Source organism: Mus musculus, chromosome 1, assembly GCF_000001635.26.
Source record: "Mus musculus strain C57BL/6J chromosome 1, GRCm38.p6 C57BL/6J".
Classification (NCBI taxonomy): Eukaryota; Metazoa; Chordata; class Mammalia; order Rodentia; family Muridae; genus Mus; species Mus musculus.
Genome location: NC_000067.6, coordinates 181,690,988 through 181,718,421, shown reverse-complemented (window position 1 = coordinate 181,718,421; position 27,434 = coordinate 181,690,988). Strand labels below are relative to the sequence as shown.

At 41.7% G+C, this 27,434-nt stretch overlaps 1 protein-coding gene across 2 annotated transcripts in view; it reads right to left on the bottom strand.

The window, feature by feature from the left end:
• Window positions 1-27,434, bottom strand: part of Dnah14 (dynein, axonemal, heavy chain 14) — a 238,340-nt gene that overhangs the window by 96,511 nt on the left and 114,395 nt on the right. For both annotated transcript variants that reach the window (NM_001377039.1, XM_017314066.2), the window contains 9 exons: window positions 24,139-24,208; window positions 21,683-21,921; window positions 20,251-20,373; window positions 15,940-16,098; window positions 13,820-13,952; window positions 11,621-11,682; window positions 10,755-10,936; window positions 9,303-9,431; window positions 2,102-2,239 (listed from right to left, as the gene is read on the bottom strand). In NM_001377039.1, coding sequence (NP_001363968.1) covers window positions 2,102-2,239; window positions 9,303-9,431; window positions 10,755-10,936; window positions 11,621-11,682; window positions 13,820-13,952; window positions 15,940-16,098; window positions 20,251-20,373; window positions 21,683-21,921; window positions 24,139-24,208 — 1,235 coding nt within the window. The remainder of the gene's footprint in view (window positions 1-2,101; window positions 2,240-9,302; window positions 9,432-10,754; window positions 10,937-11,620; window positions 11,683-13,819; window positions 13,953-15,939; window positions 16,099-20,250; window positions 20,374-21,682; window positions 21,922-24,138; window positions 24,209-27,434) is intronic.

Below are 27,434 nucleotides of genomic sequence, written 5' to 3'. Positions count from 1 at the left end.
TTATACATCTGATGTGTGAGGTTGCATAGAATATAGTAACTGTCTTCAAAATTAATCTTGCATTTCCTATCTTTAGAACCTTTAAAGGTATATTAAAAGCAATTTTATACAAACACCTTGTGATTCTGATGCAGGTGACCATAGGCTACACCCAAAAGAACAACTGCTTTAGAAGAAAGTCCATGTGTGAGCCAAGCCGGGCTGGCTGAGGGGATCCTGTCTCTTATGAGAAAGTTCATGGATTGGAACACAGAGTGCTCACACTTAAGAGGTAGTGACCAAGCTCCGTGCCAGATGTGCAGGACCCCAGTCAGGAGAATCACCTCTCGGGACTGCATTAGATACATACCACACACATTTCTTGTGAACAGTCAAAGTGATTTCAACATTGAGATGAGTCATAATAGTCCAGAAAATACAGGAAAAATAATATTTGTGAAGACAAGAATAATTTCTCAGTGTTAGTGGCCTTAAGTCTCATACTTCTCCATATATGATCTGTTTTTTTCCAAGTAGAAGGTGAGCGAGGTGGAAACCTGTGTATATCCTGCCCTGACAGTCAGGTACTGAGCTGGGTGACAGATGGGAGGGCCGAGGCTGATGCTCTCTAGTCTCTCTTGCCTCTCTCTTCTGGGCTGATGACTTAACCCCCTCTTGCTCTCCCCAGGCCACAGGCTGATGGCTTCTGGCAACTGACTTCTGCTGACAGCAGCAGGGGGTTTAGGAAAGAAACTTAGTTACTTGGGCTCTTGACTCAGGTACCTCTCACTGGCCAGGCAAGGGCTCTAAGTTCATTAACTCTTTGTGAGCCAGAGAGAAAGGGAAAGAAAGAAAGAAAGTCGGGAACACACACAGACATACGCACTCTGGAGGAAGCAGAAAAAGGGCTACACCAAGCCTTTATTTTTACTTTCAGCTTTTTATAGATTTTTTTTTACACAAAAGTCTTCTATGTAAGGAAAAAATTACCTCGTAGATAAAATGTTACACAAATGGGAGTTATGGCAGAATGTAGATTATAAATTCAAAGCAGTGTGTCATTCTATAAGTTCATTATACGTTCAAAGCAATAGTTTTACATGACCTTGCTTTATTATAGTAAACACCTGTGGCTTCATCCTTAGACCTGACTTAGAATGATTTTTTTGTTTGTTTGTTTGTTTTCTTTTCCTAGTGCAATTAGTCTATGACACGTGAAGGTTTACAGAACTCTACTTGTAGCTTATATTCTATAGGGGGGTTGGGAATATTTGTATCAATTTACAACTTCTCTAAAATCATTATTAGGAATTATGAAATCATCAGTTCATCTAAACAGCATTACTACATGAAAGTATATCTTCATATTGATTCTGTACGAAATTTGCCCAATAGGGTGGATAAATACCTAGGAAATCATTAAGCTATGTAGTAGGGGCAGGAAAGGCCTATCAGCAGTGAGAAGCAATTCTGGGACAAAGTCTTCAGGGTCTTTGCCTCTCAGAGCTCACCCATCCCAGCCATGCAAAACAGTGGGCCATGTCCAGAAAATTCACTGGCTTGCCATAGCCTTTCCTAGATGGCTTCTGTCAGGGAAGATAGGGTTTATTTTATCTTATAGTTCATAGACCATCATCCAAAGAAGGCTAGGGCATGGACTCAAGGCAGGAACTTGGAGGCATAACTGACATAGAGGCCATAGAGTGGGTGCTGCTTATTGATTTGCTCCTCCTGGCTCATTTAACCTGCTTTCTTATACACCCTAGGACCATCTGTTCAGGGGTGGCATTACCCACAGTGGGCTGGGTCCTTCCACATCAATACCAATCTAGATCATACCCCACTTTCTAATCCCAGCATGTGGGAGCTAGAGGCAGGTGGACCTCTGAGTTCCAGGCTAGTCTGGTCTACAGAGTGAGTTCCAGGATAGCTGGGGCCATGTAGTAAAACTCTTTTCAACCCCTACACACAAAAAGAGAAGATACACTATTCCCAGGTATGTCTAGGCTTGTGTCCAGTTGACAGACACCAACCTGTGTAGTAGAGTACATAGCATTCTTGAGAACCTGGTTCTATCCCAGTGGAAGGAGGGAGGAAGGGGAGGGAGGGCCAGATACATCACCTGAAATACCGTACATAGGGCACTCTGTGGAGGATGAGGCAACACCAGCGTGGAGAAGTGTTTGAGGAGACGGGGGCTGATCTCCTTCCCACTGACAGAAGAGGTATAAGCAGCGATTAGAGAGAGATCCTGAATACTCTGTGGGGAGAGTTTTAAAGGAGAATGCATCTATAAGAAGTAAAATAAATATCCACATCCCAGCCCCAAGTAGAAGAATTTAGGCAGACATTTGGATTACTATTTACTATAAAAATGTACAATGGTAGTAGAAACCTGTGCTCTTACAGGTAACCTGCCAATAAATTTAACTTCAAGGTATTTCTAGCAGCCTTTCTAAATGTCATCAGGAAGTAGCCCATTTTAAAAAAATGACAGTCACTTCCAAATGTGAAACTATTAGAAGAAAACACAGGGAAATACATCATGACACTGGCCTGGGAGCTCACAAGCACAAGACTAATGTAGACAGGTGGGATTAATCTAAGCAGGAAGTTCCAGCACAGCACAGTAGTTGACAGACTTTGTAAGCAGATGTTGGCAAAGCATTACCATCTAGGGTATACAAGGAACTCAAATAGCCCAAGAGCCCTCCTACCACAAACAATTCAATTAAAATTTGGGAAAACATTTTAACAAAAGAAAACATATAAACAGCAGGTGAATGAAAATAAATGTCGTATGTATCACTGACCATCAGGGAGAGTCAAATAAAAACAATCACGAGATGTGAGGAGCGGGTGTGGCAGCAGTCCCAAAGGCGCCAGGGACTGCAGCTAAGTCTTATGACTTGTGCCTGACTTCCTCATATAAGCCACAAACATCTTGAGAGCTGTGCAGGTGTACCAGGATACCGGTGAATCCATTTTGATGGAGATATGCCCCTGCTGCCCTGATTAGCTGAAGCTGCGTGCCTGGTGAGGTGGCGTGGCCTGCTATGCGTGGATGGGAACTGAGAGTATAAAAGAGTGAGAGGCCCAGGGTTCGGGGGAGATCTAAACAAGGGAGATCTAAACAAGAAGAAACAGGACTGAATAAACGTGTGCAGAAGGATCCTGATGCAGCGTCGTTCTTCCTGGCCAGTTGAGCACGCGCAAGAAGTGGTGCCAAAACCCGGGACAAGAAACATCTTCAGGCACGAGCGAAGACCCCCTGCTACAGGGAGGATTCAGAACTGCATCATGGGGAATGGTGGTAATGAAGTGTTCCTGCAAAACAGACTGTTGAGAAGGATCCGGCGTGGATTCAGAACTCTTCAGCTGGGGAATAGTATTGATGAAGAGAAAGAAGAAAGATGAAGGCTGAATAAACTGTTGTTAGAAGGACTGGTGGTCGTGTCGTTCTTGCTGGTCGAGAGCGGACGCGACAATTGGTGGCCCGTACAGGGAACCGACTCCCCCACCGAGTTCAGAACTTTCAGCAGTCAGTGGTTGCTGGCAGGGTAAGTTCACGGTGAGTGAAACTTGCAACCCCAGGAGTTTGGGAAGGACCTCGGATAAAATAGAGGCGAATATAAAGTTGCCAGGAAGCAGGCACAAAGTAACGGTAAGGTTCCTGGCTTTGAGACAAGTTAAGGTTCCTGGCTTTGGGACAAGTTAAGGAATTATGATAACCCCAGTGTAGTGATCAATAGATCCTCGCTGTGTAGTTATGCTTTTTTCTCCCATTGACCCTTTGTGGGTAGGTCTGATAGTTTTGGTCTTGTTTGTTCTGATATATGGACTCTGTTACTGTTTGAATCGAGAGGCAGTCAAGACAGGTCAGAAAATCCTTATAGAGCAACAAGAGAGTATGTCGGAAGAGAAGGGCTTAAAAAGAAAAAAGAAAAAAAAAGGAGACACGGTGTTATCAGGTGGACAGAAAGGACAAAATAAAAGAGCCGAGGCGGAGGAGGAAGGCGAATTAGCTTCTGCGCCTCCTCCCTATGCCTCCTCAGCAGCCACCTGTAGGTGGACCTTTTGTCCGGAGATTTGGAGAGGATCGACCAGATCCGGTGTTGACGTGGGCGAGAGGGTCTGTTTGTGTGTTTCCACAGGACCAGACAGAACCTCTTTGGGTGCCGGAGAGGTTGGTGAGACACTGCAAGAATGAGGCTCCTGATCCACTTGCCCCTGTGGATGTGGTGGATGATCCCACAAGCACAAATGATGGAGCCAAGATGGGAGATCCTTTTGGTATTCCAGAAGCTGATACCAGCTCGACATGATGTTCAAATTTTTCCATGCCTTTTTGATCCCTGAATTCTACTTAAAGAGATAGCCCCTCTGGCTATCTATCCCTTGCTTCAGGGAAGATGAGTGGGGATGAGAGCCCTGGGATGTATGCCTGTTATAGTGTGTGTGTGTTGTGTGTTTGGCACATGTGTTAGGTGCAGTGTGTGCAGGCCCCCACTCTCGCCATGGTAGCGTAGGCTTTTGCTGCAGTGGAGGTGGGACAATCTCCTCAGATTCGGTTTGCCGCTCTAAAAGAAATAATGCTGCGTTATGTCATGGGTTGCGAGGCTAAGCACTGCATAGAGGATAGCTTGCTGTTGGCATCCTGTGGAAGGCACGTCTGATTGCATGAAGGCTCAGTGTCCTAGTTCTCTTCCCCCAGGAAAAACGACACGGGAGCTGGCCAAGACCTCTCTGGGTGATGAGCCCAAGGGATGGTTTTGTGTAGGGCCCCTATGCTTGCACACTGGGATCAGACCTCTACCTTCACCCATGAGGCTTGCTTGCAGCAATTAAGATCTGGCCATAGATTAATCAACATCCTGGCCTTTTGATGCACCTGCCGCAAGCAAAACACAATCTCCCCAGGTGTGGCTTGGCCTGATAGAGAGGTAGTCAGTGATAAGACTCCCTGGGCATGTCACCAACCTAAGACAGGGATCAAACCAATGCTGTTTGTCTCCCAAGGACGGGTAAGGGGCATGGCTGCGGGGGGCTATCTACAGACATTCTCTCTACCAAAAAAGAAAAAAGGGGGAGATGTGAGGAGCAGGTGTGGTGGCAGTCCCCAAAGGTGCCAGGGACTGCAGCTAAGTCTTATGACTTGCACCTGACTTCCTCACCTGAATATAAGCCACAACCATCATGAGAGCTGCACAGGTGTACCAGGATACTGGTGAATCCAGTTTGATGGAGATATGCCCCTGCTGCCCTGATTAGCTGAAGCTGCGTGCCTGGTGAGGTGGCGTGGCCTGCTATGCGTGGATGGGAACTGAGAGTATAAAAGAGTGAGAGGCCCAGGGTTCGGGGGAGATCTAAACAAGGGAGATCTAAACAAGGGAGATATAAACAAGAAGAAACAGGACTGAATAAACGTGTGCAGAAGGATCCTGTTGCAGCGTCGTTCTTCCTGGCCAGTTGAGCGAGCACAAGAACGAGATATCATTTTATCCCAGTTAGAACAGCTACTAGCAAAAATGAAGAAATGGAGAAGGTTGATGAGGCTGAGGTCTCATAAACTACTAGAGGGGCTGGAATTAGCACAGATATTAGGAAAAACAGGGCATAGGCTCCTTATTAAAATGGAATTGCTAAATGTTCCAATGATCTCACTATTGAATATATATTCATACACACATATTCAACAGAGATAAAATCAGCATATAAAATATAGCTGCATTCATTGCACTATTAACAACAGGAAACAAAAACCAGAATCAATTTAAAGGCCCATTAATGGATAAAGAAGATATGGTGTATATATGCAATGAAATTCCACTAAACCTTAAGAAAAGGAAGTCCTGTCACTTTTAACAACACAAATGATCCCAGAAGACTTATGCTAAGCAAAATAAGCCAGACACAGAAAGACAAACGCTGCATGATCTCATTAATTTGGAGATCTAAAAAAATGTAATACCAGACATTTCCCACTAATAATTCTAACTATAAGTGTTTTAATTCCCCAATTAAATAATGTAGACTTGTAAGTTGGATATTGTGCTGTAAAAAATACAGCTGACTCAAAAAAGAAACTGTGAAAGAAAGTATGGAAATTAATCAACCAACAAATGAAAGTAAAAACCATTCTGGCATAACTATTTTGATAGCTAATGTGAAGTATATGTCAGCGAAAATCCATCAGAAGAGATACGAGACAGCTATCATATATTAACAAATGAGCAATGCACCTAGAAGCTGTAAAAATTGTACATGTTCTTCAAACATCTGGACTTTAATAAAACATTAATGGACATAAAGGACAAATAAAATAGGTCCTGATATAATGACATTGCATGATGTCAACAACGCACTCTCATCAATAGGTCAATAAGGGAACTTCAGAATAACCTACACCACAGACTACATGAATTTAACAGACATTTGCAGAACAGTTCAAACAACAGCTGTGAAATCCATATTACTTTCAACAGCATCTGGAACTTTAAAAAACTGTTCACACTTTAGCCCATAAGGCAAGTCTCAGCAAAATGCAAATGCATTGAAGTAATTTTTTATGGGGCTATTATGAAATAAAATCAGACACAAGAGAAACCCCAGAGATTAAACTATATATTTGACCAGTGAGCAACTAGAAGAATCAGAGTGAAAATAAAAACCTTCCTAGAATCAAATGAGACTGAAAGTTCAGCTCATCAGAGTCTTTGGGATGCAACGAAGGAAGCTGCTGAGGTGCAGTTTGTAGCTGTGAATGTTTATATTAAAAAACCAAGAGGAGAAAGTGGAGAGGGGAGAGAATTATAAACCCAAAAGAACTATACACATGTGTGAAAATACTGTAATGAAACTCCTTATTTTGTATGATGACTTAAAAGGAATAAGAAATAAGAATCAGATCCCAAATCAATAGCTTAATGATGCATCCCAAAGTCTTAGAAAAACAAAAACAAGCCAAACACCAAAGTAGCCAGTTAGGAAAAGGCAGTTCTTCAATAAACTGTCTCTGGAAAACTGGAAAGGAACATGTAGAAGGGAAAAAGACACCCAGACCCCATAGTAGTACAATTTTATCTAGTTATAAAGGAGAGTGAGCCTGATATAGCTGTCTCCTGAGAGGCTCTGTCAGAGCCTGACAAATATAGGTGGATGCTCACAGTCAACCATTGGACTGAGTATGGTGTCCCCAATGGAGGAGTTAGAGAAAGGACTGAAGGAGCTGAAGGGGTTTGCAGCCCCATAGGAGGAGGAACAATATCAACCAACCAGGCACTCCAGAGCTCCCAGGGACTAAACCACCAACCAAAGAGTTCACATGGAGGGACCCATGGCTCCAGCTGCATATGTAGCAGAGGATGGCCTTTTTGGGCATCAGTGGGAAGAGAGGCCCTTGGTCCTGTGAAGGCTTGATGCCCCAGTGTAGGGGAATGCCAGGGCAGGAAGATGGGAGAGGGTGGGTGGGGAGCACCCTTATAGAAGAAGAGGGAGGGGGATAGAATAGGGGGTTTGGGGGGAACCAAGAAAGAGGCTAACATCTGAAATGTAAATAAAGAAAATATCTAATAAAAAAGATTAAAAAGATAAAAAAAAAGAAGAAGAGTGAATTGGGGCTGGATATATGTCTTCATGGTTAGGAGTACATATCTCTCTTGAGGAGAACTGAAGTTTGGTTCCCTAACCCACATTCACAACTGCCCCTACGTCTGTCCAGCACCAAGGGATCCAACACCCACTTCTGACCTCCATAGGTAACTGCAGTCAGGTACACATACCCATACAGACATGAACTCAGCACACATAATTAAAAATAAAAAACAGAAAAATGAAGTCAAATCATTTGAAGGGCAGTAGGTAGAACCAAAGGTCACTATTACACAAAACAAACACATAAAGGAAAATACTGTGTTTTCTAGATTTAAATATAAAACACACACGCACACACACACATGACACGAATGTATAAGGGGCCCATGAGAGGAGAAAGAAGGGTATGAACAAATAGGGGAGGGAAAATTCAGATTTGACATGAAAACATAAGTGGAACTATTTGGGGGGAGGGGGAAGAAGGGAAGAGGGGGAAGAGGGGGAAGAGGGGAGGGACCAAGGTGGAGAAAAAGGGAGAGGGAGGAAGAAGGGAGACAAGTCAGAGCAGTACAATTTATGAAAATGTTCAAATGAAACCCATTGTTTTGTATGCTAGTACAACATCAATTAAAATACAAAGTAGGATCCTGTATATCTCACTAAAGAAAGGTGATTTCAAAGGACTGTGAAGGGTAGCAGGGACAGACATGGGGACAGGCTGGACAACAGACACCAAGTTATAGACAGCAGGGAAAAGTTTAGAGTCCTACTTTGCAACTGAGTAACAACCCTACTGTATATCCCCAAATCACTAGGTGAGAGGATCTCTGGATGCCATTCTTTAAAGGGAATGATAAGTGTTTATGGCGATTCATGAGCTAAATGCTCAAATTTCATGGTTACATCTTGTATAAATATAGCAAAATGTCATACTGTACCCACGGGTATGTCCAATTATTCTACATAAATTAAAAAATAAAATTATACGAGGAGTTGTTGGAAAATGAGCAATATGTAACTGAGGCTAGCAGAGAGGATGCTGTTGGTGAGTTGAGTGATCACAGGAATGTATCTGTGATGGCCTGGGATGAACAGATGCTGGAGGTAACATTGTTAGGACCCTGATACTGGGTAGAGCCAGAAAAGAATCTGGTCTATCCTGATGGGGCATTGTTGACACTCCTGTTTCTTCCCATGTCCATGCCAGGGCTGCAGAAATCCCACCAAAGACCCGCTGCTATGACTGTTCTCTGGCACTTCAGAGATTTTGTTCAGGCTGTGTGATCCAGGACCCACCTCCTGTTTTGTTTTTTCTCTGTTTTTTTCACCGTTCTCAAATTGTCCCTGGAGGACTGCATTGGGGAGGACTGCATTGGGGTACCTTCTCTCTGCTTTAGGTGGACTGTAATTCTGAGAGTCTGGCTGGTGTCCCAGCCAATGACCTAGTGAGCGCACTTCATCTGGGATCCTGACTTAAGTCTGCCTGAGACACGAGACTATTTGCAGTACAGTCATCTCATCTTTAGGGGAGAGATCGGAGATCAGACAGTTAACATTGACCGAGTCAGTTTTGGAACGAAGGGCTTTTGATTTCCAGAGAAGGAATCCAATAAGGGCCTGGCCGTTAGCATTAGCAAGGTCACCTAAGCAGGCTTTCTCTGTTCTTCACTCAGGATGCTGTAAGCGTTCAAGAACATTTAGTGAGGAGAAAATCTTAGCACATACTGTACCTTCCACATGTTCCTTTCAGTGTCATAAACACCTCCCATATCTAATAACTGTCTGATCAACTCCAGGGGTGGCTGTGTTCCACATGCGTCTACTATCGGCATATTCAAGTCATCAATAAATACGACAATCTTAAGGGAGACAGAATGTTTAAATAAATTAATTAGTACCACCTTTTAAAAAATTATGAATTGTGGATATTAATTCTGATACTGCTCAAGACCGAAACTGTATGCAATAACCTGCCTTTAAAGACTAAAAACAGAAGATCAAATTTATTTTGCAGATGTGGTCATAGAGGACAGTGAGTGCCCAAAACAGCAGGAACTCTGTCCAACTCAGCCCCTAGAAGGACTGCTCGATGCTCTTGGGGATGGTTTGATGCTGATAACTGCAGTTAGGTAGCTTAACTGCAGCACTTACCAGTGTGCCAACTATTAAGCATATTCTTATCATGGGCTGGCTTTTGGCTCTGATATAGAATTCAGCTTTTTCTATTTCATACGCACTCTGGGTTGGACAGGAAGTTTAGAAACACATTCCAGTTTTTAAATCTATATTACTTTTTGCCTAGGAAAATATTATGCAGCCAAGTGTAATGATTATAATCTCTGTGTAATAAACTCTTTTATGTTTTGTGAAACAAAGATACAGAGAGCTGCTTTAACTTCTGAATTGTTAACTGTTGTTGCTGTTGTTATTTGAGGAGAACAATGGTTCCCCTCCTCTAATACAGTCTAGCAGCCTTGTTCTTGCCTGCATTCTTGCCTGCATTTTCTAATGGTGTGATTATAAGTTGTAGAAACGCTTTCAAAATCCCCAAAGTTTACTTATGCAAACAAAAATCTATCAGTTCTATCCAAATCTTTAGTTGAAGTCAACAGATTCTGAAGCAAACAGTTAAGGTCTGCTATTAGGTGGTAGAGCAATGTATGCAGGGACTCGTCGGGGCCCGTGCAGGCTTATTTATGGATCTTGGGAACCTCTTGAACCTGGGCTAATTTCATAGTATTGAATGGGAGTGAGTGATCACAAATTCTAATGGCGACTCAGACAATAAATGGATGATGGATTCCATGCCAAGTAGACTAGAGGTGAGAATAAGGGTACCCAGTGTGCTAGTCTCTGTGTCTGTGGGTTCTAGAAGTCTCTCTTTCTCTCAGAGCTTCATGCAGAAGAAGAAAATGAGCTAGAAGCTACAGCAACAACACCTCAGTGGCTAATTTCCAGCCAATCTTTATCCAGATGTTGACTTAGTCTTCTGGTCTCAGTAAGTCCACCCAGGACAACTCACTGTACCAGAAGAGAAGTGCACTGATTTGAAGATCAAAGTACCTACTGCAACGGACTGTTTCAGCAGTGCCCAGGAGTGTGCATTCTCCTTTTTGTTAACTAAAACAAACCAACTCATTCCTCAGTTAGCGTACTCAGGTGGCGCAGAGGGGCCGTCTTACTCTGTTGTTCTTTGGTGCTCCCAGAATGTCTTTGGTTCTTCTTACTAACTTCCGCAGAAGCAGCTCCTTGGTTTTGGCGGCTGTCATGGTGCTGGTAAAATTTATTGTGGAGACTATAATTCCTTTATCATTTATAACAGTGCTGTCATTAGCTTTAGCCTCTTCTTTCTTTGCACTCTGCTCTATGATGCCAAAAAAAGACAGACAGACAGACAAATTTAGAACAGTTTAAGCGATTTTTGCTTTGTTTTAGGGTATCCAGAAGTGTGAAATTTAAGGAATTTTATCTTGTTGTTGACCTTTAAATGACAGTGCTCCGAAAGAGCAGAAGCAGCTTTGATGGTTCTAGACTTTCCCACTGTAATCTGTATGTGGGCAACCGTAGCACATGTGGTGGTATGAACCCTTTGTCATGGATGTTAGATGCTTCTGACCGAATGACTGGGAAGCAGCATGCAGCATGTTCTCAATTAATCTCATTCTCAGGGTAAGACCCACCCAGGGGGATGCGTGGGGCGATGCTACGGTGGCTGGCGTGAGACATCAAGCTACTGCTGGCACTTCCGTTTCTGTTGTGCACTCTGACAAGGGATATACACAGCCACAACTTTCTCCTGTGCTGTGCTGAGAAGCAGGGAAGACCACAGCCAGACAGCACCTCTGGATTTCATTTGCACTTCTACCAAGGGTAGAAGCGCCCCCTCCACCAGAGCCACTTGTGCTTGTTCAGTAGTTTGAATGGGTCCTGGACAACTTCCCACAGACTGTGTTTGAAACCAACAATTCCAGATTTTATCCTGTGACTCCGCACAGTGAGGGATTGCTGGCATGTGGCTACAGCAGTGATCCCATGACTTCACACTTACCAAGGCCTGCTCCAATTATTTTGGTGGGATCACCAATCAAGATGTTGATATTCTGCCTGAGGCTGTTGGAATCAAATGTTTTATTGAAATTAGTTTATCATTTTAACTGTAGTATTAAAGTTTAAACAAATTAAGGACAGATAATTGATTTTACTTAGAGTTCCCACAAGAAAATGTTTGCTTTTTTTGTTCACGTGTTTATAGTCTTAAGACCTCTCCAAATTCCATTTTCTAATTCAGCTGAAAAAAATAGGCTTCTCTAATATTTGAACAATGTGAGACTTAATTTTAGAAATGTGCATTTCAGAAATTTTTATCTGAAAAACTTAGGTTTATATTTTTCTTTTAGGAAGAGGCAGACAGAATGCAGAATGATAGGCCCAAGCCCCTTGTAAAAGTCTGTTTTATAAATAGATGATTTATTTCTATTACAACACACTGATACTATGCAAAACTTTGTTGAGTATATTCCAGGTGCATTTTTTTCTAGGGGGAAAATAGTTTATAGCTACATTTTGTGTTATGCAAAAATATTTCCTTCTAAACTTGAATTTAAAATAATTGCTGTTTCTCTGATATAAAGGAATGAATCTAGCTGCTAACATCTTGGAAAAAGTAAAGATTTTCTTCTAAACAAAAAAATTAGAGTATACCAGTAAGTATGGAGATGAAATCAGTAACAAAGAAAGTCCCTTATCAAACAAAAATCATCTCAGAAGTGTATAGTTTCACACTAAATTCTAAGGCTCATATACTAACATAGAAGGAATATTTCCAAACTCATTTCACAAGGGCTAGCATGGCCCTGGTAAGAAAACCAGAAAAATGCTACAGATAAAGAATTTCAGGACAGTATCATTTAGGAACAGAGCCGCAAAATAAATAAATAAATAAATAAATAAATAAATAAATAAATAAAAAACTTCAACAGAAAGCTAACAAACTCAAATCCAGGTAAAGAATTTCAGGACAGTATCATTTAGGAACAGAGCTGCAAAATGAATAAATAAATAAATAAATAAATAAATAAATAAAATAAAATCTTCAACAGAAAGCTAACAAACTCAAATCCAACAGTGCACTAAAGAGACCACTCTTCATGGCCAAGTGTGATCTATCCCCAGTGTGCAAAGGTGGTCCAATATACACAAATGAATAAAAGTGACATCATAGTAACAGAATAGAGGAAACAGCTTTAGCCATCATCTCAATAAGGAATAACTGTACTGAAAACTATAATGAAGTCAAAAAGTCACATAAATATCTGGAACTATGGCCTGTCTTCATGGCTTAGAAAAAGTAATACTGTTACAATGTTTATTCCATTACTCCAAACAGACACAGCAATCCTGAAGGGAAAGAACGAGGCAGTGGAAGTCATCAGAGGCCTGGAGAGATGTCTCAGAGGTTAAAAGCCCCACAGCTGCTGCAGAGGACTCGAGTTTGGTTCCTACTGTTTGCACTGAGCAGCTCATAAAGACTCATAACCCCAGCTTTGGGGCATATGATGCCCTCTTCTGTCCCCTCCAGGCTTTCCCATTCATATGCACATCCCCCCAAACAGATATATAGTTTAAAATTTTAAAATTAAAAAAGTATATAATAAGATGCATATTTATCAAAACAGCAGTATAGTATCATAAAAAGAGTGACTAAACCAGGTGAGGGGGTTACAGTCTGCACAGTCTCCACTATACTAAGAATCTGAAGGAACTTCAACTTGTGGAAGCAGAAAGAGGGGTAGGTGTCAGGGGCTGAGGTGAGGTGGGAGTAAACGGGTGTCTGCCCAAGGGTGCAAATAGGAGGAGATGGATTTCAAGGCCTATCACGTGTGTATGGAGGACACAGCAACATGATCTGCAAAGCTGCTGCAAGCACACATTTTAAGTGTTCTCACTACAAAATGTAGGAAAGTGACATGAAGTGATGGGTATGCTAGCCAGCTGACATAGTTTTACAATGCACGTATATATTTAAGCAGCCCATTCTGTCTCATAAATATATACACTTATTATGTGTCAATTAAACATGAACATTAAAATTAAGGAGAGACTGGGAGAATACTTTTCTCTTATTGTCTCATTTGAATAATTCCCTTCATTATATAAAAGATCTGCTTTGTAAGAACAAACTCAACAAGCATACATCAAAGACGCAGTTTTACCAGACAAGCCAAATTTAAAGTTTAATATATACAACCTTGATCTTTTAATATCATTATGTAACAGGACTTTTCCTAAAATTGACCCATATTTGATATTGAGTGTTCCTCGGCCTTCGAGCTTCTCAAGCATCTTGTTGATGGCCACACTCTTCCCAACACCACAGTCGCCTAGGGGAGAGAACATCAGGTTAGAACCACACACCTGGAAATGACATAGGTCTATGTGTTAAGATGAACCAGTGTCACTTTCACCCCTTCGAAATTTGCATTGAGAGCACTTTTTTCTGCTTTTCTGTTTTAAAATGGAGAAACGTTAATTGGCACTGTACTGTGAACTTTCAAATAGTTTGAATCATTTGTGTTTCTTATAAAAGATAGAGTAGGAGATACTTAGAATTTTTATTGAATGTTCATTTAAGGGCATCACAACTCTTTCTTGCTTGTAGCACACTAGAACTACAGTCAATGAGACTCTTTGAAAAACAAAACAAAACCCAATTGCAAAGAAGACATTTTATGTGCACGTGTGAGTAGCATCTGCATGATTCCTGCACAGGAGGGCTGTATAGGTGGTACTGTATGGAGGGCTATATAGGTGGTACTGTATGGAGGGCTGTATAGGTGGTACTGTATGGAGGGCTGTATAGGTGGTACTGTATGGAGGGCTGTATAGGTGGTACTGTATGGAGGGCTGTATAGGTGGTACTGTATGGAGGGCTGTATAGGTGGTACTGTATGGAGGGCTGTATAGGTGGTATTGTATGGAGGGCTGTATAGGTGGTACTGTATGGAGGGCTGTATGTAGACTCTCCTGGTACTGGAGTTACAGGTGGGAATGAACTATGGTGTGGGTGTTAGGAAAAACCCGAGCCCCCATTCGAGAGCAGAAAGGGCTGTTAACCACAGAGCCATCTCTCCAGTCTTCCTCCTCATTTTTTTTTTGAGGGAGGGTCCTATGTAGGTTAGGGTGGTCCTGAACTAAACAATCTTCCTGCCTTAGCCTCCTGAGTACTGGAATTGCAGGCACACACCACACCACTCAGCTCCCTTACATTTTTCTTTTTACTAACACAATCTAAAGGAGGCATTTAATAACACACTTACTAAAGCAGACCATGCCCATGGCTCCAAGTGTACAAAAAAAAAAAAAAGGAAGACTTTTCTTAGAAGAAATTAGACACAACTATGTGTTATCTGAGTGCCATGTATCTCAAGTTCTTTGCATATGTTCCTGGGAGACTCTACTATTTGCCTCTGGTGATCTACAACACAGGACAGGGACAAGGAAATGATAATCAATGGGCTGGATACTCAGAACAAACAAGAACTGTCTTGAGGGGCTGGTGAGATGGCTCAGCGGGTAAGAGCACCCGACTGCTCTTCTGAAGGTCCTGAGTTCAAGTCCCAGTAACCACATGGTGACTCACAACCATCCGTAAGGAGATCTGACTGGTGTGTCTGAAGACAGCTTCAGTGTACTTACATATAATAAATAAATAAATATTTAAAAAAAGAACTGTCTTGAGTCACTTCTTTGGTTTTGGTAATAGAAAAAGATTGGAAAAATTTTACACCACATTTACAAATTGCATATTTAAGTTTAATCAGACAATTGGTATCCAGAGGTGGCTGACCTTCTAAGGACCAGGGCCCATGAGCTGTGGACAACTGGTGTCCAGAGGTGACTCTTAGATCAGGTGATCTCCCTCTGAGGACCAGGGCCCATGAACTCTGGAGGCCAATCACACACTCATCCAAAGTGTCTATTTCTAGATTTTGGGTTTGATGTAATGAAAAGATAAAAAAAAAGTATAACATCCAAGTCTTGAGTTGTAGGAGAACCCATACAACTCAAGGTAGGAGGATTACATGTTCAGTGGCAGGCTAGGAGACTCATCAAGCACCCATGCAAACAAACAAACAAACAAACAAACAAACAAACCCACTGTGGGGAAGAAGGGAGGAAGATACATACACAGGCTTATGACATCCTATATTAAAATGGGCATTCATAGGCTGTTTGTAGGACTGTGAAAATTAGTCTCTCTGAATTTTTAGGGCCTATTAATTAAGTGCACTTAAAAATGATTAGCCTCATTAATTATTAAATGTCTCCCTAACCTGGAAATCCCCTCTCTGTTACTTATTTTCATACCCGTGAGAAGTACAGGGTAGGAGTTCCTGAGGAAAAGGCTCATGAGGAAAGAGAGGCAGATGGTGTCTCTCGTAGCCATGTAGTTCACGCACTCCCCATACTCGTTCATCCTCAGCACGTTCTCACTAGATCCCTGGAAGTCAGTCAGCAGCGACGTCTCTAAGGTCAGAGGACAGTTGTTAGGCTTCAGATGATCTCGAATGAGATAGGAACCTATTATTTTTGTTAGGTAATACTCTCTGGACAAGTCAGAAAGGTACATGACAGATACTGTGTGGCATATGCCTAGGGTCTTTGTGGATGTCAGAGATGGCTGTCTCTGGCATCTTCAGGCAGCCAAGGTACTGCCAATGTTCCTAGAACAACACTCCTTGACTTTCCTGCCCCAACCTTGCTGCTAGTGTGGTGGGTCCTGCTAGAAAGAAGCTAGTCCCAAGCTGCCTGCCACTCTCCTAAGAACCCACCTCGCTGGCTGCCCCTCTCATCTTCCAGACTCCTTTCTGCTGGAAGTTGTGATCATACAAGTGTTTATGAACCTTCAACCTTCTTATCTGAACCACAGGAAACTGACAATTCAACACACACACACACACACACACACACACACACACACACACACACACGCAGAGAGCAAGAGAGAGAGAGAGAGCGAAAGAGAGAGAGAGAGAGAGAGAGAGAGAGAGGGAGAGAGAGGGAGGGAGAGAGAGAAGAGAGAGAGAACAGGCAAAACCAAAACAAACCAGCCCCTCACAGACATGAATGCTCTCTATAATGCTACCCTAATCGCATCTTAGCATCACTTTATTGTCACGGCTGTGCACTGTTATATGTAGGTGTGTGTTCATGCCATGGCACGGGTGGAGTTGGCGTTGGTCCTGTCTTTCCCTCTTTCCCTGGGCTCCAGGAATTGCCCCTTTACTCTCCTTACTGTCTTACACCCTTTAAAGAATGCTTGGCCCTAATTCTTTCCCTCCTTTCTGCTGTCCAGCTGACTGCTTAGCTGGTGTTAGCACAGCCATGCTGTCTATTCTTCATAGGACATTAGCCAGGCAGATTCAGAGCACGCAGAGACATGGCGCTGAGTCTCCCCATGGACATGGCCTTTCTGCCCGCCTTCCCTAATTACTAATTCCCACACGGTGGGCTCTGTCCTGCCACTTGCTCTACTTTCATTTTAGTGACTTTAGGGAGCCTTCTACACCAACCCAGTTTTTTATTAGCATTATTTAATGACTGTTCAAATAAGCCTTTACCCAGTGTGGAAGTGATGGGGATCTATAGTATTTCCAATCTTTTGTTGTTACAAATAAAGCCAAGTTTATATAGTACTCACAGGCAACTCATACATGACTTCTGGAATAATTACCTATAAGCAGAGCGTATGGTCTGTGTATACTGAGTCTGAATCAATTTTGTGATTGATGGACATGGAAAAATTGCCTACCACCATTTGAGAAGCTGAATGACAAAGGTATTGAGTGTTTTTAATCTTTCCAAAGTTGTATCTAATTCTTTACTTCTCATTTCTCATATGGAGTCAATATTATTTATATTTGAGGGTCATTTATTTTCATGTCAACTATTTGTTCATATTATTTCAATTTTTATTGATAATTTGTGGTGATGCTTGAGTTTTATAGATGCTTTTGGATAACATCAGCAAATACTAAAGTTTAATTATCTCCAAATGTTGTATCTACATATTTTCTCTTTTATAACCACACTACTTTGTTTTTTCAAAATAACATTAATTTAAAACATATGCTTTATAGTGACAATGCTTCCCCATTTCCTCCAGTGGATTGTTTTATTTATTTAAAATTTATTTGATTATTTTATGTGTCTGAGTATTGCTCTTGCAACTATGCCTGTGCACTGTATGCATGCCTGGTGCCCTCCACATTCTGAAGAGGGTGATGGAGTCCCCAGGGCTGGAGCAGGAGACAGATATGAGACACGATGTGGGCGCTGGAATCAAACCCAATTTCACAGCAGGAGCAACAAGTGCTCTTAACTGTGAAGCCAACTTTCCAGCTCTGGCTTTGCTTTTAAATTCTGCATTTTTTTTTCATTTGTACAAGACCCATTCTGGGCCAGCGAAATGTCTCGGTGGTGAAACTCTTGCCTTGCAAGCTGAGTTGATCCCTAGAAGCACGAAAAGGAAGAAGGAGGGGACCTACTCTATAAAGGTGTTTGCTTACTGTCACACGATTGCCATGACACATGTGCCCTCACCTCCCACCCCTCACCACGAACGTGTGTGTGCACATGTCACACACACGCACACGCACACACACATACACACACACCAAAACCTTTAAAAGATCTATTCAATTCTTTCTTAAATTGACTGTGCCGTGTAAGTATTTTTATTTTATTTGTGTCAAGTGCTTTGCCTGCAGGTATGTCTGCACTGTGCACACAGAGGCCAGAAGGAAAAGAAAAAAAGGAAAGTGAAAAAAAAGGAAAGGAAAAAGGAAAAAGAAAAAAGGAAAAAAGGGAAGGGAAGGGAAGGGAAGGGAAAGGAAAGGGAAGAGAAAGGGAAGGGGAAAAGGGGAAAAGAAGGGAAAAAGAAGGGGAAAAGGGAAAGGGCCCAGGAGGCCATCCTCTGCTACATATGCAGCTAGAGACACGAGCTCTCGGGGGTACTGGCCAGTTCATATTGTTGTTCCACCTATAGGGTTGCAGACCCCCTTCAGCTCCTTGGGTACTTTCTCTAGCTCCTCCATTGGGGGCCCTGTGTTCCATCCTATAGATGACTGTGAGCATCCACTTCTGTATTTGCCAGGCACTGACAAAGCCTCACAGGAGACAGCTATGTCAGGGTCCTTTCAGCAAAATCTTTCTGGCATATGCAATAGTGTCTGTGTTTGGTGGCTGATTATGGGATGGACCCTGGGTGGGGCAGTCTCTGGATGGTCCATCCTTTCGTCTTAGCTCCAAACTTCTACAAGGACTTCTGGCTAGCCGGCCACTTCTGCTGTAGACTGCTGGAGGACGCTGCCTCGTCAGCCTGGTTTCCACTGCCTCTGGTCTTCGCCAGCACCCTAACTGTTAATTTATTAAATACTTTATATACACGCTCCTCAACTGTTGATGGGGTTACAGCCAAGAAACCTACAGCAAGTTGGAAATATGGAAATATTGCTATCTAAGATGCGTTTACCACAGCTCACCCCAGAACACCCTAGTTAAGCAGCACAGTGCACTGGGACTGGGCACATGGGCTCGCGGTCTTGAGGTCACGGGGCTGGCCCAGAGCTGCAGCCACTGTCCCCGGCCTAGTGCTGTCAAGCTTGGGGAAAGACCCAATTTGAAAAAAAGAGAACAAAACATGATTTCTGTTCAACATGTACTGAGTTCCCACACTGTGAGCCGAAGGAGCCTTCAGACTTGTCATTAAGGTCTGACCTTCCTCTTCTACCACGTTCTCATAGTCCAACAAGTGTAAGGATCTCCTGTGATACACAGAAGCAGGTTGCAAATGAAAACAACTTAGAGTAGATGGATACATATGATGTAAAAACTAAGCCATCCTTTTCTACTTTGTTGTTCTTGCTGTTGTTGTTGCTGCTGCTGTTGTTGTGGTTGCGGTTGCTCTTTTGAGACAGGGGCTATGGCCAGACAGGTACTCACTAAGTGCTCCAGTCTAGACTCAAACTAATGGCTATCCTGTTTTAGCCTCCAGGGCTGGGATTTCAGATACTGAACCACCATGTCCATATTATTATTATTAAATCAAATGGTTTCATTTACAGCAAAGTACCCAGTCTTGTGCGTGTGCATTTCTTACTTTTGAGGTATTTTTCATTATCCTTCAGTGACCACAGCTAGTTAGACCAGTAGATACTGTTATTGGTGAGACTCCATACACTGTAGTTTTACAACATATCTAAATATGCTACTCATTTTTCTTTTTTAAAATTTATTTTATATCCATGGGTGTTTTGTCTGCATGGTGCATGCTTGGTGCTCAGTGCGGCCAGATGAGGAGACAGATCCCCTGAATCTTGAGTTACAGATAGTTACGAGCTGCCATGTGGATGCTGGGAAAAGAAGCTGGGTCCTCTGGGAGAGCAGCCAGGGCTCTTGATCTTAAAGCCATCTTCCAGCCCCTACTACACACTTCTTTGAAAGTAATGTTCATAGACGATTTAAAGGCATATTTTATAAATGTGAATAAAACTGCACCTACAAAGATATATATTAGAATATAGTAATCCCCAATATTGAGAATGTATCTAATTTTTAGGATTAATACACCTCCAGAATTTGAGAATTAAAAGCTGTTTAGAAAAGAATGATATTTACCTTTTTGAATTAGGGTGTGAGCAGTAGGAACTAAATCTGACCAAGGCATAAACTCGCATTGCTGTACGTCCACAAAATACCCAAATACAGACCGCTCGCTACCAGGTAAGCTGATGCCAGTGTCTGAAAACAACAGACACAAAAATCTAGTAAGAAACTGGATCGTGAGTGGCGCAGACGGTGCCGGGAAGGTGAGGGTCTGGGACGCAGCAGCCCGCTGCAGCTCACACCACTGTATAAAACAGGCAGGCCAGGCCCTCTTGCTCAGCTGGTAGAAAGCAAAAGTTCATTAACCTCGAATCACTTTTTACAGGTAGAGGAGGATAAATTGTGATCAAATGTCCTAAGAGAACTTATTCCAAAGCGCTTGCTACCATTGTGTGTTTGGATACTAGTAAATTCCAGTATCATACTGGCTCTGGTCAGACCAATATAATACAGAAGTTTTCTTTCCCCTTTCCCTTTCCCTTTCCCTTTCCCTTTCCCTTTCCCTTTCCCTTTCCCTTTCCCTTTCCCTCTCCTCTCCTTTCCTTTTTTTTTTTTTTTTTGAGATGAGGTCTTATGTAGCCCAGGCTTGACTCAACCTGGTCATATCCTCCTTGAGGACGACCTTGAACTCCTGCTCTTTCTGCTTCTGCCTTCCAAGCACTGGGATTATGGACATGAGTCACAACACCTCACATTATTATGATTTTAGTGTTGTTAGTTTTGTCTCAGAATCCTTGTAGATTTTGTTGATAAACTATGATGTTAAATTCATAAAATTGGTTTGTGAGTCCTGTGTGTGATACATGCGTGTGTGTGTGTGCACACATGCACCTTGGGCACACGTGGGAGGCCAGAACAGGATATCAAGTGTCTTCTGTCACACGCTACCATGTTGCCTTAAGACAGTGTGGCTCTCCCTGACTCCTTGAACCATAAACTTACCATTTGGCTAGACCTGTTGGTCTCAGAATGGTTCCATCTCCATACCCCAATACTGGAGTCCCAGACACATGCAACCATGCCTGGCTTTGTTACTGGGTGCTGGGGATTCAAACTCAGGTACTTATGGTTTATACAGAAAATTCTATTGTCCTCTGATCCATCTCTTCAGCCCTTGTAGGTTGCTGTTATTTTTAATATAGTGTTCTTTGATCTTCTTTAATTCTTTGGCTTCTATTTTACTTTGCTGCTCCTCTGCCTTGTTTTGTATTTATGTCACATACACTTAGTAATTTATTTTTAGCATTCTGTTTGTTTCAAACATACTGATTTATATGTTTTCCCAGTTAATCTGAAGCCTTTTGCTATTTCTAGCCACAAAGAACTTAACATCCTTTTCCCTCTGGGCACACTTCCCATCATTTTGAGATTCTGTGTATAATTGATATTTTTACACTTTTAGCAAAAATTGGTTTATAATCAGTAGATAAGCCAATCCACTGACCTCTTTCTGAATCATCTTCAAATACTTCACGGACAAAGATGTCAAAATTGTAGTTTACTTCTGCAAGGGAGTCATGTTCAAAGCTTTTACGGAACAGTATGTCTTCTTCATGTTGGTCTTCACGCTTTAAAATCCCTCCAAATGCCCATGTGAATGCAAAAACAAAGATCTTTTGGATCATCATTGGAAGCTTCTCAGGGTTTCTCTCAAGGAACCATGACCCCTCATCCTTGTGGTGGCTGTGACGGAAAGGCAGCCATCAAAAGCTTTGTAAAGTAGCGGGATAGTTGATCTTAACATCATACAGAAATTTTATTATCAAAAATTGAAATAAAGTATTGATATAAAATCTTCTAATACATAATGTTTCCTCTGATAACAGTCACATAAATTAGTTACTATGTTTATTTTTAAAGTAGCATATGTATAAGACATTCCTACCTAACCTTGTTTCATATCTGTCTTTGGTAATATGTTGACAAATTTATAATATAACTTTAACACATAATTGCATTTGATCTATGTATATGTATCTTTATGATATATTCTTGGTACCTGTTTAGTATTTTATTTGTTAAGTATACATGTTTTACATATGCACATCATTTTATTTGGTATCTATATGTAACTCTTTTTAATTTTAGGTCAGATTCTAGTTGAAGGTTTACTTGTTGAAGGGGGAAAGGATTTGATAATTCTGCATTTTATGAAAGACATCAGTAAATAGTGATTCACTTTGTGTTTCTCTTAGCAAGTATTCAGGTTGGCTTAGCTCAACTTGGTTAATGTCAGGCAGTCAGAATCTGAGGAGACTGTTTCTAGTTGAGATTAATTCAGACTCCTCATGGGTAATGAACCGTGAGTTTTGTGGTGACAGCATTGCCTATGATAGGGTTAAGGTTTGGGCCTAATTTCTAACATCATGCATTGTTTTAGCATTATCCTAAAATCATCTACAAATTATGAAAGCTGAAGTATATCAGATGGAAATTCATTAGTAACTCTCAACATAAAGTGTATTTACATTAATTTTTTTTTCGAGACAGGGTTTCTCTGTGGCCCTGGCTGTCCTGGAACTCACTCTGTAGACCAGGCTGGCCTCCAACCCAGAAATCCTCCTGCCTATGCTTTTATGATATTTTAAAAGAATAAAATTGTTATGAAAGCATCCCTCTTTCCTTTACACATTTAGAAAGGTATAAGTTCATGTGGCTTTATCTCCCGCATCAGCCATTTATAAGCTATGAAACACTGAACCAGTTATAAAGTTATAAAGCTTTGTCTCACTGATAAAACTAAAATGGTAAGGTGACATGGTAAGGTGACATGCCAGCTGTCCAGATAAGAACTTGATACATAGTTAGGTACATGACACATTGTAACTATGAAACTATCCCGTCTGTGCCTTTTCTAGATGGCCTTTGCTGAGTCCACAGTGTAAATCTGTTAACCTGCAGGGGACTCTGCAACCTCGGTGACCAGCAGGGTGGCAGTGTACAGGAGGCCAAGGGACATTCAGCTCAACGCGTCCACACAGCAGGTGTCGGCTCAAACTTGAGGGTCTGACCACATCTGATTTATTTTAGACATATTTAAGCACAGCACAGTTTGGTGAAACCTTTTATAGTAATACTTAGCCCAGTCCTTTGTACACAATAAAGCAACCATAAATCCCTTTAAGGAACAAAATAAGCTAAATAAAGATTGGCTGTGGCTGCATCAGATCTCTCTGTAGAGTACATGTGACACCTTCCACAAAGATAGGTTCTGTATCTTGACTACATGTGACATCTCCCATAAAGATAAGGTTTATAGACTGAGATAAACAAGCTTATGATAGAGTCTGGTGTGGTCTCTACCACACACTTAGCACAAAGGTCACCAGGCTAGCATACATGTCCACTCCCAGCCTTCTGGATGGTGTGTGTTGCACCCCTTCCTTTGAAGGCAGAACCCCATGTGCTTATCTGTGAGCCTCCCACATTAGCACAGGCTTCCCTCTTGGGTCTTACTCATCTCCTCATACTTTTCTCATTTTTTTCCTATCCTATGAAGAAGGCATCATGTCTACTTCATTCAGAGTGACTGATAAATAGTAAACATTTCATAAATATTTGCTAAATTGCACATAGCGGGATGTTTCAGATAGAATTATGCAATTAGTTATTCAGAGGACTCTGAGTTGGGTTAAAATAATGTAGACTTTAAAATTATGAGATCACAAAATATGATTTCCTGACAATGAGCCCATGCACCCTTGGGGGGGTCTCACACTTCGTAGGTCCTTCCCACATTCACTGCTAAGGTGACACTTCCCACATTCACTGCTAGGGTGACACCTCCCACAGTCACTGCTAGGGTGACACCTCCCACAGTCACTGCTAGGGTGACACCTCCCACAGTCACTGCTAGGGTGATACCTCCCACAGTCACTGCTAGGGTGACACTTTACTGACCTCGTTTCCTCCTTGAACTTCACTTTCACCTTTGTCTCTGTAGGGGACTCACTGTCCATTGCTTCATGACCTTAGAAACAACAAGATTTTGTGTGTGTGTGTGTGTGTGATCGACAACAGACCTAACATCACATAGGCTAATTTATGATGTTCAACTGGTAACACTGTCTGGCTCTGAACTGCCCCAGGAGCCACCCGTTACAGTACCCGGGCAAACTGGCCTTTTCTCTCCTCCTCATTCCATTTGTACAAGGAATTCGTGTGACAGAGAAAAGCAGAGTCAAGCACGACTCATTCTTTACTGTGCATTTCTCTAATATTTATGGTCTTAGTATTAAGACAAAATGTACACCTTTTAGAATATCTTAAAACACAGAAAAACATGCAGAAAAAAATGATCATGCATAGTTTGACCCTCTTCCACAACTATTAAAATACTGTTGTACCACTTGTGGAATAACAAAGCACACAATGTACTTAAAAAGTTAAACTTAGATAAAGATGAAAAGACTTGTGTTTTTATCCTGCCTTTTGATTTTTAAGGCTGTTCTTATATCACACCATATCATGTGAGATATGATTTCAATGCAGCATAATTTTTTAAGCCAATCGGGAATTCAGATTGTTTTTATGACTATAAATAGTTCTGCTGCATATAAAACTCCCTGTGCATAAACCTTTGTATTACTTCTCCAATTATAACTCTATAAAAGTTCCTAGAATAACAAAACTAAGGAAAATTTACCAGTATTTTCTGCATGTAGTGCTAAATAGCTTAAAAAAAAACTTACTCAATTGTTACTTCAGTCGCCTCCTTTTAAACTTTATAGTCTGGTACATTCTAGCTATCAGTGTCTCTCAAGGGTATGAAAGTGCCCACAGACCCCAACTTTTCCTGAGGAACTACCAACTGTTAAGGGTTGCTGTAGGAGGGGCTATCTTTTTTCTTCAGTGGAGTAGCCACTGGGGGACTAGATGAGGAGAAAAGGGAGTTTAGAGGGAAACTAATTTTTCAATGCCTTAAACTCAGTATATAATTTTGGTTCCAATTGTATGAGAAAAAGTGGACACACCAGTTGTAGTCATTCTTTTATCATCTACCTTTCTTCTTCAAAAGCCACATTTTTAACCATAAAACTGTATGAGGTGGCCAAGAGTGTCATTCCACATTCAGGAGGTATAGGCAAAAGGTTATCCTGGTTAGAAGGTTAGCCTGGGCTACATGACACTCCATCACAAAACAAGACAAAGAATAAGTTTGAGCACTCCTCTTTTCTTAGCATAACCAACTGAAGAAAGTGGCTGTAGTCCCCTGTGGAGAAAGCCCAGTATTCCATAGTTCTGTAGAAACTTCCTATGGTGTTATTGAGGGTCCCAGGGTGTCTCTTCAGTTTATAGGTTGTGGGCTTGATATCTAGCTCAAGTGTGGAAACAAGAGACTCCTTCGACTCCTGGTCGCTCATTACTGCATTCACATTGTGTGTGTGTGTGTGTGTGTGTGTGTATGCGCACGCGTATAGATAATCCTCATTTTCTGAGAATCGTTTCTGCTCCTCTTTGGCTGAATTCCCCTGGTTTGGCCACATTGATCTCTATTAATCTTCAACACTATCAGGAGGTCTCCCAACTCTATCTGGGCTGTGGAACACCAGCACTAAGCAGTTCATTAGGACTCTACTCCTCAGAAGATGAAGGGAATTGTTTTAAAATCTGGACCGACAGTTTTCAGGGGCCTTTAAGAGTTTAGGTTGCTTGTTTCATTATCTTTGGAGTTCAGCCATTCTCATTTCTAAGCCTTCGTTCTGAACTTTAAACGCTCCCAGGAGGGGTACTTCAGTGTCTCCAGACTAGAGACACTCAGCATTCCCCCAAGACAGGATCAAAACATCTGGTGACCAGTTAGTTCATCCAGGTGGGTGGTTGTGATGTGAGCAGCCCAACTCTGCCTTAAAGGATTACAAAGAAAATGACCCCAGAAGATATCACAGGGGACCAGGGGTTATATTTCCTCTGCCTGGAACTTATAAACATAGCTGCTAATGGTAGCTCAGCTAAACACAATTTAGGGAGATCAACCTCCCTCCAGGGTGCTCGGCAGGTGTTTCACATTTCTGAAAGTACTTTTAAATTCTGTTAAAAGCAGTATTAACACGAATACTGAGTTATTGTGAGCATCCTTCTGCTGTATGTTTTCCCATGAATGAATGTAAGCGCTGGGGGGGTAGGGTAAGGAGACTCACTTTGACAACTACTGGACTCTCCTCTGGTACCTTGGGCAAGCTGCCTTGGGCCAGCCCTAGCTCCTCTGTACATTCCATAGGTGTCTTTGAGAACCCAGGCTGCTGGTGCAGCTGCACCAAACTCCAGCTAGAGAAGGTGTGGCCCGAGCCATGACTGTTTTCAGTGTGCAAACTATATCAGCCTGTTTGCTATCACAGAATTCATTGACCTCCAAATGACTCAGACCCAGAAGTACTGAGCCCAGGGCCTTGTGCATGCCAGGCAAGTGCTCTACCACTGGCGCCATGCCTCCAGACTTTGTTGGAGACGTGAATCTTCCTCCTTCTATTTCCTGAGGAGTGGGTATGGTAGGTACCACTAGGCCCAGTCAACATGTGACCAGCTTCCTTCATAGAATGTTTTCAATATTGTAGGAATATACTACATTTTTTTTTCTACATGTGTATCAGACAAGAGGCAATGGGTTGGTTCCACTTTCTGACTATCATGTGGAATGGTATTATACGAATTTCAATATCAGTTTGTGCTTGGGCATATGTTTCATTATCTCATGCTTACATTTTTTTGTGAGCTGAATTTGTAGGATCATAGGGCACTACATTTAATTTGATATTACTGCCAACTGTTTCTTGGCTGCTACTTTTGCATCCTTTGCTTTTAGGATGCTGCTGTGGGGAGTAAATCACTAGATTCTTGTTTTAAAACTAAATCAGCAAATATCTGTCTTTGAGAGACTTACTCTTCATATGAAATATAATTACTTTTAACATTGGTTTTAGTTGTTCAGATTTCTTTTTCTTTTGCTCTTTTAAATATTCTATTATAAAGCTTGTTCTTGATTTCTTCTTGAATTAGTATTGACATTGCAAACTTTGTTTAATCTGTTCTTGGTACTTGGTTGCCTTCCTCTCTTGGGAATTTGTTAGAATCTTCCATTAATGTTAAATATTCTTAAATTGTAACAAACTGTTTTCCATATTACTCCTATCAGGTAATAAACACAGACCATTCCTAGAGAGGTAAAGGAGGAACTATAGAACAACTATATAACCATA